The sequence below is a fragment of the Miniopterus schreibersii genome (genome assembly GCF_964146895.1).
Source record: "Miniopterus schreibersii genome assembly, chromosome: 8".
Classification (NCBI taxonomy): domain Eukaryota; kingdom Metazoa; phylum Chordata; class Mammalia; order Chiroptera; family Miniopteridae; genus Miniopterus; species Miniopterus schreibersii.
In genome coordinates, this window is record NC_138109.1 from 70,209,853 (window position 1) to 70,225,101 (window position 15,249).

Sequence of the window (15,249 nt, forward strand, 5' to 3'; positions counted from 1 at the left end):
GCATTTCTCACCTGGAACAGGTTTGATATCAAGTGTCCTAGGAACTCTCTTTTAGCTTTAAACATCCTTCAAGCACTCCATTTCCTCTGAATAGATTCCAATTTCTTTTTATTACAGTTTACATTCAGTATTCTTTTGCATTAGTTTCAGGTGTACAGCATAGTGTTTAGATAATCATATACTTTACAAAGTGGTCTCCGCAATATTCCCAGTACCCACCTGTCCCCGGGCATAGTTACTACAGTAATATTGACTATATTCCCTATGCTGCACTTTACATCCCTGGGACTATTGTGTTGCTACCAATTTGTACTTCTTAATCCTTTCACCTTTTCGCCCAGCCCCTCACACCCCCTCACTCCCTCTGGCAACCACCAGTCTGTACCTATGAGCCTGTTTTGCTTATTTGTTTACTCTTAATCTGGTGTCTGAGGTCTCTCTCCTAGAACCTGCCTTCTCTCCAGCCTCAGGTATCGCCTGCAGCGTCAGACTGAAGTGCGCACACAGAGGCACGTCACGCTAGCTTTTCCTGCAAGGGGTGCCCTGCTAGTGTGTTAACTCCAGGATGAAGCTTGGGCATCAACTCTCCTGTGAAGAATTCTCTGAATTCTTTCCTCTCCCCTTTTAGGTCCTGCTTTTACACCTAGCTGAGCACTTTTTATTGTATTAGATGGTCTGAGCTCCTTGAAGACAAAGAGCTGTTACTCAATGAATGTTTTTCTTTTCCTCATTGTGGCAATTTATTCATTCCTTAGATGTTTATTGAGACTCTGCTATCTAAATTGATATTCTGCTAATCTAAATATATTACTTTATGTCATTTTATACTTATAATAGTAATGCTGCGTTTGCTATCATTTTGCAGATGGGGAAACAAAGGCTTATAGAGAGAGGCTCGCCTTTTGCGTAGCCAGTCACATGGCTGCGCAATGGCTGGGTTAGAATTGCCTGCCAGGTATTTCTCCTGACGTCACTTTCTTCACGATAGTGTTATCCTTAAGAAATCAAAATTTTAAAAAGGAAGAGAAATGTGATTTGAAATGAATTCTTCCACATCTATACCCTCATTCCTGGGTAAAGGCTGACATTTAAATTACTACCAGGAAGCCACATTCTGAGAAACTAGTTTGCTGTAAATTCAGAGGAAATCAGTACAGTTTAACTAATGTTTTAAGAGTCTGGGGGGAAAAAAATTCCCAGCAGTAGAACTATAAAGAGGATTTTTTTGGGATTTGTCAGCAATTTTATTTTAAAAATCAAAGTTTTGTTGCTTTTCCTTGTGTGTTAAGACTGTCTCACGTTTCCAAACGATCTGGACCAGCAATTTTCAACCTTTTTTTTTATCTCATGGCACACATAAACTAATTACTAAGATTCTGCTGATATTATAACACATATAATATTTTTGGCTGATCCGACAAAAAAAATTATAATTTTGATTCATTCACACTGGAAGGCTATTTTTTTCTTTTAATATGTTTTTATTGATTTCAGAGAGAGGAAAGGAGAGGGAGAGAGAGAGAGAGAAACATCAATAATGAGCCATTGACTGACTGCCTACTGCACGCCCCCCACTGGGGACCGAGCCCGAAACCCCGGCATGTGCCCTGATCTCCTGGATCCTAGGTTGATGCTCAACCACTAAGCCATGCTGGCCAGGCCAGAAGGCTATTGTGTTGGCTGTTGTTATTTTTTTATTTGTCAATCTAAGGGAAAAGAGGTCAGTGCCCCTGACTAGACTAAATAGTCAGGTATTGTACGGTTTAAAAATTCTTGTGGCACACGAGTTGAAAATCACTGGTCTAGACTTTTGAATTAGGAATAAGTGGTGGCAAAGGAAATAAGATATGGGACAGGGGTGGAGGGTGTCTCTCACGGAAGCTGAAGCCCTGCCATTTTCCTCTGAGGCTTAACAAAATTAAAATAGAATTAATGTAAGAGCTAACATTTATTAAATGCACATTATGTACATGACATTTTGCTTAGTGTTTTATATTTATTGGTTTCCAAACTTTAGTAATTCCTATATCACTTTTATGGATTTTGCTACATCTGTCACCTGCATTATTATTTACTTAATGTTTTTCCTTAAGTGGGCTTTAGTCAGCCTATTTTTTCCCTTGTTCTAAGCAGTAGCCCATAAGTTTGAGGCCTAGTTATATATTTTTATATTTCAATGAAATGTTTTGGTTTTATATTTTTTCTAAAACACAATGAGACAAATACATTATTATTATAAAAGAGTACATGTGTTACCTGGAAAATCATTAATTGCACCGTAGTTTGTGAAAGGCTATTTTGTTTCATTTAATCCTCAAAATAAGCCTTTGGATTAAGAACACTTATTATTATCATTTCCATTCAATGGGGAAAAGTGAGGCAAAAAGAGAGAAAATAACTTGCCTAATGTCACAAGGTACAAAAGGGGAAATCACGGTTTAAAATCAGATATGGTGTTACACTGAAGTCAAAGCCCTAAAACGCAGTGACATTCGTTAGCCAGTTCTGGAAGAGATCTCGAGTTCCTACCCCCAATTTTTATATGCCACCATTGCAACTTTGTAAAATGTGAACGTGTACGAAAGTGACTGAAAGCATAAAAAAACTTAAATAATTCTGTAGGTTTGATTTTCAATATTTTCCCAAATGATTTAATATTACCCCATTTTGCTTTTATAATTGAAAAAAGATACATAGGTCTGTAAAATAGTCTCTATATGCATTCCTAGAATTTTCAAAGTGTCATTTAACACCAATATTCAATCAGTGGTATTGTGTGAGTGTGTGGGTCTGATTATTTACTGAGATAGTCTTTGAAATATTAAAGGTGGTATTGACCATGGGCTGATTTTGTTGTGCTAGACTCGCTTTCCCTGCCTGTGCCAACTCATTCACAGAGGGGAGTTCTGAACATTTTTGGGGGGTTGGGACAGACTTGTTTGGGCAAATGAGGAGTGAGAATTCTTTTGCAAGCACCTGCAAATTATTTATGCTATTTGGGTTATGGCTGATGTTGGCTATGTGGCTGCATCTTTAATCCACTCTCACATACCTAAGTGAGAGTAGGAATTATTCATTGAGTGGGATTATGTCATTGTATTTTCATGTGATTTTCTTCCTCTCTGTCTCTCCTCTCATCCTCTCTCTCTTTTTCTCATGCCCTATTTTACTTATGAATCCCGAATCGCAATATGTGGCAAAGCAGATGTTTGCTGGGGGCACAGGCGTGAAGAGCATCAGGAGGCCAAGTGCAGATGAATTGTCAGTAGTGAGAATGCGGCTCTGTGTACTGTCCCAGGGACCACGCTCCAGAAATGGATGAATGGGTTTCCCGGTCATGTGCATGCGGATGGGATTGGAAGGCTGGCCATCTCCACAATACTTTTCCTTTTGATCTGCCTTCACCCTCTTTCTCATGCAAAATGTTCCCTGTATTAAACATGGGTTTGGAGAGCCTGGGAGTGAGCTATTAGAGGTCTAAAAGGGAGCGTGTGGGAGGTTAGAAGGGAGGCTTGTCATCTGTGAGTGAAGCACAGCATGCTGCTCCCTGGCTAGAGCTATAGGGGAAAAAGCAGACCAAAAAACAAGTATTTGTTGAGGGCGATGACTTGAGTACCATAAAAACAAGGCTGTCAACTACCAGAAAAGTGTCCTCTGAAGCCCTTCTCGGAGACAAGGGTCCGGGAAATAGTGTGATCCCCTGTAAACTGCGTGGTTAGGCCATCACCATGAGGAGACAGAGAGGACGTGGCTGGTTTTGCTCTGCTGGTCCTAGCAGAACCCTGAGGGGCAAGCGGGAGGACATTACACTGGTGAATGCAAAGAGTTATAACCCAGCTGGCAATCATGCCCCAAACAAGGATCCAGTTGCTCTGCGATCACTGTTCCTGCCTCCATCCTTATGGAGTAAATTAGATCTGCAAGTCCAGATATGAGCCACATCTATGACCACGATATTAAAGCCTCAGGGGACAGACGTAGAGAAGGAAAACAGCCTGGAACTACTCAGCAAGGCTTCTAGAAACACCATGGCCAGGTTTGCAGTGTGTGATGCTCAAAGTGCACTTCTTCAGTGTGGGGCTTAGGTGGTATCTACAGACACCTTCTTTTCAGTTTGGTCAGAAGCAGGAGAGTGAATGGTAGCTGGTTTGAGGATTAATAAGCCAAAAATGGGGTAAGAACTGGACTAGGCAGTACAGATCTAAAGAAGGAAGGGAAAAGGGATCTCAGCTAAGGTACAGCTCAGAGCTAGTTTCCTGAGCATGTTCAGAGCAGCTTTTGAATTGAGCTCGATTAGGTTCATCAGAGAAAACACTGAGTGGTCGCCTCTTCCATGATTCTACTTTTAGGTAGAATAAAAACTCAGTCTTCACAGACTATTGCATATTAAAAAGCCCTTCTGAAAGGCTGCTATTCAGCGGTCCCTGGAAATCTATTTTAAAAAGTTAATGCTCATCCATAGTATACCAGTTTCCCACCTGCTATATTTTCTTGTTGCTTTTGGTTTTTAAATTCCTTCTGTTTTACAGGAGATTTTGAAAAGTTGATGACTTTCTGCTATTTCCTGCATCTCTATGTATTTGAAAATTATTTTTACCTGGCCCTCCTTTTGGCCTTAAGCAAAGTCTATTTTCAACTAAAGATGTTCTTTAAAGGCCTTACAAAGCCCTTTCCCTGAATCCCAAGTTGCTCTTTGTAATGCAGATTTAAGCATTTTCACCCTTCAGTTCAAGAGAGACATTTGATAAATCTGAATGCTTCTACCGTGTACCAAGGATGGCACGAGGCACCGAGAAAATGATATTTCAGAAGATTATAATGATCTAGGGAGGTAACAGACACCTAAGTAATAATAAAACAATAGCATCAATAACTAACATATAATAACCAATAATGTACTAACCACCTCATAGGCATAACTCCCTTAATTCTGAAAAACTTCTACATGTTCAGAGCTAGCATTACATACATTTTGATTAGGACCCTGGGGTTTAGAGAAGTGAAACCATTTATGTGAGCTCATGTATTTAAGAAGTAATGAAAGCACAATAATACAATATGACAATGGCTACAATGAGGGCTGAACAGAATCCTCCAGGAGAAAAGCTTGGAAAAGTTAGGCAAAGCTTCAGAGAGGAGGTGACATTGGGGCTGGGTCTTGCATTAGCACAAGAAAGAAAATGGAATCAGCACATTCTGTGAGGATGACTATTGTCAATGATTTGCAAATAATTAAGTGCTACCAAATGTCTTTGTCTCTTGGGGCTCTGATAAGAAGTCCCAGAGGTTTCTAGTTTAGGTGTAGAGTACATTGAACTCAAAGCTAAGGATGGAAAAGCCAGCTGTTCTGACAGATGTCACAGGGTGGGCTAAAGGTAGAGCGGGGAGGCAGTGGGAGAGTGGGGGAGAAAATGATTGGGAAGGGGGTTTAGATGAATTCCTATTTCCAAATACAACCTGAAGGCACTCTTAGCTGCTCATTGTGGCATTCGTGAGCTGTCAAAACTGGCATTTCCCTTTGTTGAATGAGACAATGTAGATTACAGAAGATGCATTTTGATGAAGTCATGATGACTGGCACCTCGTTCCAATGTCAAGAGTGATTTAAAATGATAAAAGAGGGGGGCATTGTGAGCAGGAGTCATAAATTTGATTGCCTAGTGACGTCAGTCAATTTGCTCTTTTAATGTATTTTCCTTTTTGAAATGTGATTTAAATGTCCGAGGATATGGATGGTCTTTGAGAAAAGAAACCTAGCGCAGTGGGAAGGGTATGGATGTGCGTGGTGAGAAGAGGTCTGGTTCCCGTCTTCACCTGCTCACTGCAAGCTGTGTGATTGGCACAGGTGGCTGAACCTCTCTGAGCTTCAGCATCTTCAGAAGTGTGATTCGGTCGTGAACGTGGTCTGCGTTACCTGTGGGGTTGTTGGAGTCGGATATACTTGAATTCAAATCCTGGCTATGCTTCTATATAAATAGTCTTTTTTATTGAATTTATTGGGGTGACATTGGTTCACAGCACCATATAGGTTTCAAGTGCACAACTAAACAAAAGCTCATCTGCACACTGCATCATGCACCCATTGCCCATTTATCCCCTCTTTTTCCACCTCCAAATGCTGCCCACCCCCTTTCCCTCTGGCTCCCACCACACTGCTGTCTGTGTCTGTGTGATATATATATGTGTGTACAGTCTTTTCTAATCTGTGAAAAGAGCATCATAATTCTTCTTTCCCCAAATTTCTTTCCGGATAAATAGATACAATGAATATGCAAAGTGCAGCACCAGATACACAGTCCAATCCTTTTTTTAAAAGTCCATTTGACATTTCCAATGGTTCAGATTCATTTAAAAGGAAAGACTTGGACAGATAAAGATACTCAGGTAAGATGAGCTGCGTGATGTGCTCAAACCTCCTTTTCCATGAAATGGGAGGTCAGTACTGTAGTTCTTAGCCCCAGTTGCACATCTGAATCACTGAGGACAATTAAAAAACGTTCCCAAGTGTGGGGCTCTCCTCCAAAGACTGATTTAATTGGTCTGCTGTGGGACTCGAGCTTTGAGTTCATAAAAGCTCACCAGGCGTTTCTAATGTGCACTGGATTCAATCATAGTTTCTCAAACTTTAGCATAAATTACCTGGCAGTCTTGTTAAAATGTAGATAGTGCTTCTCTAGGTCTGGGGAGGGGCCTAGGATTCTGCATTTCTAAGGAGCTCCCAGCTGAAGCTGCTGCTGCTGCCTGGGACCACACTCTGAGTGGCAAGTGATTAATGATCCGTAACAGTGCTTCTCAACCTTCAGTGCTCATCAGAATAACCCAGCACTTGTGGAAAATGCAGCACTGGGGCCTGGGCTGGGCCCTCACAAATGCTGTTTCCCTTGGTTTAGGGAAGGACCAAGAAATCACTGATCTATAATGTCCATTTCAACCTGAAAATCCCATGATGCTAATTTTGTGATTTTATCATGACTTCCCTCCTAGTTCAATTGTTCAGTGAAATAAATTAGAGTCTGAAGTTGAATCTGTGAGATGTCATTGTCAGAACCTGACAGATGGGTGAACTCAAGGGACATGATGTCAACACGGCTGATCTTTATGCCCTGTGTATCTTCAACCTCCAGCATCTCCTCTCGAGTTAATGGGGATCTTCAAAGAACTCCCTCTGTGTGAGCAGGATTTAGTGGGGACACAGCACTCAGATTAACTGGGAGAGCATCCTTCACTGAGGGGAGCTGCACAGTGACCCTGGGCTCTTTTCTGCTCCCTGCCACTCAGCCTGCCTCCTAAAGCAGATTCCCTGGAGACCAGTCTCCCAGCCTCAGATCAAACCAGGGAAAAGTGAAGATGGGAGGAAATAACAAGCCGTGTTACTCAGCACAGCGGATGATGGACTTTTGAAAATCTCTGGGACTTGCAGGAGAATCTGCCCCATGGTAGACTGAAGAGCCTTCCCTTCTTTGTCGTCTTCTCACCTGCCTGGATTCTCCTTGCTCTTACTGGCTATAGAAACAGCCTCCTCTTAAGGGCAGGCTCTTACCACTTTTCAATAAAAATTGAAAAACTATATTAGGGTCAAAAACATTATAATTCTGGTACTGTTGCTTTGGGTAACCATTTTGCATGTAATTAATACAGATAGGGTTGGTTTCCAAGAAGTTTATGAATTTGTAAATAAATTGGTACAAGAAGTCGTAATGTGGGAAATGAGAAAAAAATCATATTTTCTTGCTTTCCCCTTTAGAAGTATTTGAACCATTAAGGACACTTAATTGATCTGTAGAAATGTCTATGAGCTCTGGAATGGACAAGTTAAAAGGGAATAATTAGACTCCAGTTTAGCTGACCACATCCTAGGTCACCCACCTTACAGAAGAAGGGACCGAAATGGGGCTACTTGGCCTCACCGATATCCCCCTGTTCCTGGGGGGGGGGCTGACCACGGAGGGCTGACAAGCTGTGACTCAGCAGCAGCAGGAGGCCTCGTTGCCCCGAATGCCTTTCTCAAGAGCGAGCCACCACGCTGCCCTCCTTCCGCTGGTCCTCAGAGCCTTGCCAGTGGTAGGATATGGGCTTTTGTCCTCTGCTCTGGAACATGGACATTTGGTTCAGAAAGAGAGGGGTACAAGCCATGGTCCTAGGGCCTCTGCCGGTTCACTCGGAGCCATTTATCAGCTCGAGGGGCTTGTCATGCAGGAAGGACTGTGGAGCCTGTGCCGGGTGGAAGGAGCTGGTGTGAAGGAGCTGGGGCGGCGCAGTGACAAGCCCTGCGTTATAGTGGCAGCGAGGCCTAGAAAGGAGACTCTGGGGTGACCAGTCCTAGGTGGGGGAGGCTCTGGATACGGTGTTGGAAGGAAAGGGGCTCTTATCTTTCAAGTGAAAGGAAGAACTAGGTAGACAGGGAGCACCAAGACAAACTTTTACTGTTTCTCAGTGTTTCTCTGTGTTACATTTTGATGAGGCAAGAAAATGATCACTGTGTTTAAATATTTATTAAAAAAATTTTTTTTGGCCCAAAATAGGAAGTTAAACACCAATCGCGCTACATTTGTTTGCAAGGCAGTGGCTTCCTTATAACATCTCAAACAGGGACAGATGGTCTTTTGCCAGAGATGTTTGTTCTATTGATTTGCTTATGTGTAGCATTCCCTATGTTGCAAAACTGTTTGAAGCACTTCAATATCTTACCTCATTAATGCACTTAAAAACTTATCAATTAGGCACTAGTGTTTGCAGAAGAGGTTAATTTACCCCGATTCACCCTGGCAGACCCAGGATTTGAACCTAGGCAGCCAGGGTGCAGGCTGTCATCCTGGACCACGGCATTTTCCTGCCTCCAGTGCTGAGGAGAGTGTTCCCGTTCTGGGTGGGAAGAGAGCAACTGGATGGACTGCTTCTTAAATGTGCTACCCAGGTCATCATCATTGGAGCTCTTGCTTAAAATTCAAACTCCTAAGCCTTACACCTGGATCTCTGACTCAGGAAGCCTGGGATTTTTGGAAGCAGACCTAGATGATGTTTGGGAAACCTCCACCCTTCCCACAGGTCCAAAATCCTTTGATTGAAACATCATTCTGATTACCTTAAAATAAATGTGGCATCAGAAAACAGCAGGAGCTTATGGCACCACCTCCCATACGTTTTCTAGTCATTCCAACTCTGGTGTCTGAACCACAGTCACTGATGGTGACAACTCAGACCACTCCACCCCCAGCGCCATCTGCCAACACCACCAGGCTGCCTTCAGTCCTCTGAGACTCCCACATCCTGCCTTTCTGCCTTCCCTAAAAACCCACAGCCTAGTCTCCTTAAAGGCTTAAACCGTCTCTACAGCAAGGCTAAGTGGGTAAGTTGATTATCTAAAATTACCTGCCACTCCCTTTCTCTTCTTCTGCCAACAGCTCTGCAGCTCAGGTGGGTGATTCCACCAGCGAACATTACCCTCCCGTTCACGAGGAATGGACCGGACCCAGCAGTGTTTAAACACGGGTCCGGAGGTGAGATTGAGCCCTGCCTCAGCCCCCTTTCCCTTCCGCCCTCCATTCTCCCTCTCCTTCTAGCATCTTCTGACTTGCAGACCCAGAGGGGCCTGAAGGCTCTGGCTGGTCTCGTGCCCTTCTCCTACTTCAGTGATATCTTCATGTCTTTTTAAGGGGTGGAAAGTAGCCATGCTACTTACATACAGCAGAGAGATGAGCAGAATTAGCTATTACATCACTTTGGTGGATGTTAGCTCTGCTGATGAGCGCACTGACCCAAACAGATAAACCAGATAAATTCCAACCCCTCTTGACTTTAAGAAGACTGGATCATGCCCAGAAAAATAGAAACAGAGAAAGAAGAGTCTTGCAAGTCCTCCAGGTTCCCATGAGAAATTGTCTTGAGAGTGAGGTAAAACCAATTTAGGAAAAAACCACTGGTAAAGGTAAGGCAGAATATTATCAGCGCTCTGTGTGAAGTGCTGTTCCCACCTAGACGTGAAACCGGCCGGCATTATCAAAACAGCACGTCCTTCTCAGCTCTGCTTGGAACTTCCAAGAATTCAACTACGTCTCTACTTAAGAATGCAGGCATTGCCCTTCTCCTCAGAGCATCAGATATACCACTTGGAATATGCCCATCACCGGGTTGCTTTGACCGAATACCCTACCTATTCCATGGAAAAGAGAAAGAATGGAATATGGTGGGAAAACATTCTAACTGCACCCTTGAACAGTAGAGCAAGTAAACTGAAGCCCCCAAACCATCTTGAAATATGTAATAAAAATGTACACATCAGCCACCCTTTGCAACTGTCATGTTCCTTACTGCTCCCCCAGTGCACTGGTGATTCCTTGAGGCAGTGGCTGCATTCATCTAAAATAGATAAAGCAGCTGTAGAAGCTCAAAGCTCATCTCAGGAGCCTCTATTCCAGCTGGATTTCGGTCAGATGGGTCAGGGGGCCCTAGACCTCCGCAAGCACAGTGCCTGAAAACTCAGCCTTTTCCGGGAGTTAAAAGCAGCCCCAATGCCTTTCACACTTATGCTGTCCTCTCTTTCTCCCATTTTAGTTATTACCTTGAGCTCCTTGACTGTAGAAGAATCTTTGAGCTGACTCAACATCCAAGAGTCTATGTGCAGACTCGACATCCAGAAAATAATCCATTTTGGGATAATCCATCCTTGATGTTTTAAAAAGAGTTATGAGACAAAATAGTCACTTGTTTGCCTGTGAAAGAGGGAAAAAAATCATAGCATTTTAGACTGTCCGATAGATTTTTAAAGCCTCAAACATGCATATATATTATAAGTGCATATGTATATATATTTAAACTATCTCATTAGAATATCCCATTCTTTGACTGACATCCTATTCTAAAGCCACCCTTCATCTAGCTTTCCTATTGTATGAGAAAATGCCACATTAAACCAACATTCATTTAAAGTAATCTATCCCACTCAGAAAACACAGATGACCCAGGCTAAAGAGAGATAACATACCAGTTTCTCCTTGTGTATATTAACTGGAAAATGTACTATTAAATTTCTATGCCTTCCATTTTCTAAAGATCTGCCTGATAAATGGCATCACTGTCAACCTTTCTTAGTACTGACCCTCAATTGATCCAGGGAATTCCGATGCCCCTTGAGCAGCAGGAATAGCCTGGGAATCAGAGCCTCCACCTACAGATGCTTTGCATTTATGACACATGCTGACATGTTTGCTGTAAAACACCTTGGATCCCTTCCTTTACAGCGATTCCCTCAGCACATTTTACAAAGTGCTAGAGGATTATTACCTGCTCACCCCTGACATGGGCTGCTTTAAAGAAAGAATTCTTCTGGTCTGTAGAGCAGCGACAATTATTTCAGAATTACAACGACCCCATAATATTATCATGCACTAGCCTGTCAGGAAGCTAATACACTTCACTACAGAACATTCAGCCTGTTGGGTTCTTCCGAGCATATGTAGCCTTTCCCTGACACTTGCACAAATGAACTACTCTATTTCTGCAGAATGCTTTCGGAAAGAATTAACAAGACAAAGTCATTAAAAATCAAGCTCAAAAGGCTAATCCAGCTATGCTTCTCTTTATAACAATGCACATTTTAATCTAAGAAACCAAGTCCAGTAAGAAGAAACTTTTAACAAATACCCAAAGGTACCCAAAAGCAAATCATACTTACTGTAAAAAGAAGAAAAAAAAATCAAGGGCTAACTGCCGGCAATAAAAGCAAGAGCAATTTCAGCCAGAGAGTCTTTGATCTCACTAAATATTCCCAGTGGAAGTAAACAATTTTGGTTGTTTGATTAGAACTGCAATGAATAATGTACACCGTCCACTGGACTTGCTTTATCAGATAAAATGGCCAGAGCACGTTACCTTAGCAACGGAAGGTGACGCCAACCTCAGTCTCTTTGTATCCTACACTGAGAAGGAAGAAAATGACCAGTTTCCTGTGCAAAACTTTGGCAGCAAACCATCCCCATCAACATCTATATGTAACCGTCACGTGGGTCCCTCTTCCCTCTCCTAGGCCCCGCCCATCTCTTTTGCAGAGAAGTGTCACAGTCATTTAAAAAATGGTTTTGCTTTAATAATTTATTTTTATAGCCCCAAATCCCAGTTTGACTTGAAATTACAACAGAATTACATGATTAAATAGTTATTATGATAAGAAAGTTGTCTAGAAATTGTTGGGGGCACCAGTTCTTACCCTCATGCTGTCTAGGGTGGCAGGGAATGGTCATTTTCGCTGCACATGTTAAACATTCTCCTGTCACAATTATTACACAGATCAGCCATCGGCATCTAGGCTGAAAATAACTCTCTTGCCTTCTGTGAATCAGTCACTGGAAGACGCTTAAAAAGCTGCCTGAAATTTCCTAGCTTTTTTTGTGAGATCTCCCCTAACCCCCGCCAAAAAAAGGTAGCTAAAGCAGATGTATAAAAGTCTTAAAGTTAGCAGATACTCACCAGCACTTGTTGGCCCCTCTCAGCAGGACACCGTGGAGCAGAAAGCGAGGCTGTGCCTGCTGCTGAGCCTGCAAGCCAAATGAACAGCTTCTAATTTTTCCTTCAATCCCAGTTCAAGAGCACTGAGCAGAGCAGGGTGATGGATTTGCCTGTTATATACTGTGGTGAAATGCAACCCCTAAAAGAGATCTGAGTGGAGCTGCTCTTTAGAACACATTAGACTGCTAATTTAAGAAAATTGAAAGGTTTTGTTTTACTGTCTTTCATGTGTTCTCTCCGCTACCCCCTCAATTTAATTTGCATTTAAAATTATGCTCATGTCTCCTGGGTTCTCCAAGGTGTGGAGTACTTTTTAATCACAACGGTTGCCTGGGTAGGGTTTGGTGCAACGCCACTTTTATTCTGAGCTGCAAAGCAAGGTGGGTAATTATAATTGTGAGCTGCTTTTTTGGAGTGAAATACATTGTGCACGTTTGATTTCATGCCCCTCCCTTTTTCCTGGCCTTTCTTCCCCTTCCTGCCTCTGATTGCTTGGTCAAACCTCCAGCCCAAATCATGCCAATCTGCCTAAATGCATTCCTCTCTGTTTGAAAGTAACAAAATAAAACCCTTTGGTGGTTGCTGAAAGGTTGAGGTCGGTGGTGAACGGGCAGGCTAAATAGCCATCTCAGACGGTGGATAAAGAAAAATTGAATTACCAGACCAGGCGTGGCTCAGCAGTGGAGCGTTGACCTATGATCCAGGAGATCGAGGTTCGATTCCCAGTCAGGGCACATGCCCAGGTTGCAGGCTCGATCCCCAGTCAGGGATGTGCAGGAGGCAGCTGATCAATGACTCTCTCATCACTGATGTTTCTATCTCTCTCTCTTCCTCTCTCTAAAATCAATAAAGATATATTTAAAACGAAAAATTGAATTTATTTAAGGAAAAGGTAATCCAAAGGGAAGGCTCCACAGCACTGAGCCAAAGGGTATTGAGTCCACGATGGCAGCAAAAGTGTACTTGGGACAGTGAAACGAGGAAGAGCAGATGAGGCAACATGAGAGCGGGGCTGGGCTGCTCTGGCTCCCTGAGAAATCGGAGCGAGAAGGGGCCTCGGAGACAGGTTTAGGGGTTAGCCCAGGAGGAGCTGCCGCTGCCCATTGCTCCCCTGGTTGCAAGTCTTGTGAGGTCCCCTCTGAGGGAAGAAGGGGGATGGAGATGGCACTGGCCTGCTCCCCTGGTGGGGAGCATGCACTGGGTCCTTTGTCCTGAGCATATTTATCTCTTTCTTGCAGGTGGAAGTCTTAGGGAAGGTCTCAGGGGAGGGTCTCGACAGAATATTCAGCAGCTTTCCAGGTGTGCGCTTTCAGGGTCCTGGTCTCCACCGATTGGACAGTGCCAGGGCAGGGGGTCATTAGTCATTGTAGCTGGTCCTGAGGCAGCCGTGGGCGCCACTTGTCTAGTTTTGCTACTTTTCTGGGCCTAGAGCTGAAATACAACTGAGGCCTAGATGTTATCTTTAGGGAGGAAATGCTCAGGGAGTCTAACCTGTATGACCAGCTATGCCGGGGGAGGACAGGTTACCCTAGGGACAGGGTTCTTGTTTCCCCAGTTTTGCCCCTTGCTGGGTATCTGGGGCTTTCTGCCCTGGTGAGTCTCTGTACCCAGGTTTCTGTACCTGGCTCATCTAACAGATTCCTGAGTTTATTTTGATTGGATATCTAATTGGATATCCTCCCTACTAAAACCCAGTAAGGACTTTTAGGCGCAATTCTTGAGATTTGTTCATGAGAGGCAAAATGATAGCCAAATAGGAGCCCTCTACTGGATTTTCTACTACCTTCTTGCATCCTTTATTGACCAAGCAGAATTGGTAACAAGTATGATGTGGTGTTGGACTTGTTAAGTTGTTAAGAGAAGCTACAGTTGAGAAGCCTTGGATGGAAGACCACCAGACTCCTCCCTCCCTGACTGTTCTTAAGACAAACATGAAAATCCCCTGCTGTTTGTCTTGTGGGTTTTCTTACCCACTCAGAACAAACAGACACAAAGTTGGTGTTGCAGAGAGTTAAGTCTGATGAAAGAGGAAACTAAAACCACCAATTATATGCCCTTGTAGGATTTACCAACTTTGAATTTAGAATACAGGCATAGCTTGGAGACACTGGGAGTTTAACTCAAGACCAGCACAATAAAGCGAGTTGTAAGCTTTTTGCTGGTAGAGAGTTTTGACCTCAATTTGTTAAACACACACACACACACACACACACACACACAAATGCAATGCAACATCTGTGAAACGCAATGAGGCAAATCACCATAAAATGAGGTGTGCCAGTGCTCAAAACTTTGCCCAGACCCAGGGACTTAACTTTTTCTGAGGTTACATTTCTATTCAGCCCTCAATGGAGACATGCTGAACACTTGACATTTACAAGAGAAAGCTGTCTTCTGGTTCCCTTAGCTTACAGTGAGGTGTGGGCGACAGGTTCTGAACTCTCTATTGTGATTCTACTGAAATTCTACTGACTCACAGGAGAGAGAGGGAGAGAGAAAGAGAAGAGAGAGAGAAAGAATGCACATTTTACTGACAAGCACCAATCACTTAGGAGAGCACAAATGAATATGTAATTGAAGGAGATGCCGAATTGGAAATTTGAAAAGTAGAGTTGATTCTCAGGGGTTAGGGGATGGGGTTAGAAGTCAGTCATTTCTGGAAAGATGACCAAGAAAGGGAAATTTGAAATGTCTTACATATAATGTAAAAGGGCCATGATTTAAGACAACTCAAAGAGAAACATTTCA

The 15,249-nt window shown here is 43.0% G+C and overlaps 1 protein-coding gene across 4 annotated transcripts in view; it reads right to left on the minus strand.

Moving 5' to 3' along the window:
* PHACTR1 (phosphatase and actin regulator 1) overlaps positions 1–12,628 on the minus strand; it is a 458,770-nt gene extending 446,142 nt beyond the window's left edge. For 2 of the 4 annotated variants that reach the window (XM_081143827.1, XM_081143825.1), the window contains exons 1-2: positions 12,463–12,628; positions 10,559–10,709 (exon numbers count right to left, since the gene is read on the minus strand). In XM_081143827.1, coding sequence (XP_080999953.1) covers positions 10,559–10,661 — 103 coding nt within the window. In that variant the 5' untranslated portion in view covers positions 10,662–10,709; positions 12,463–12,628. Of the gene's footprint in view, positions 1–10,558; positions 10,710–11,671; positions 11,830–11,868; positions 11,960–12,462 lie in introns of those variants that run through there. The other 2 variants (XM_081143829.1, XM_081143828.1) reach the window with 2 other exon arrangements.
* Between the last annotated feature and the right edge of the window lie 2,621 nt (positions 12,629–15,249).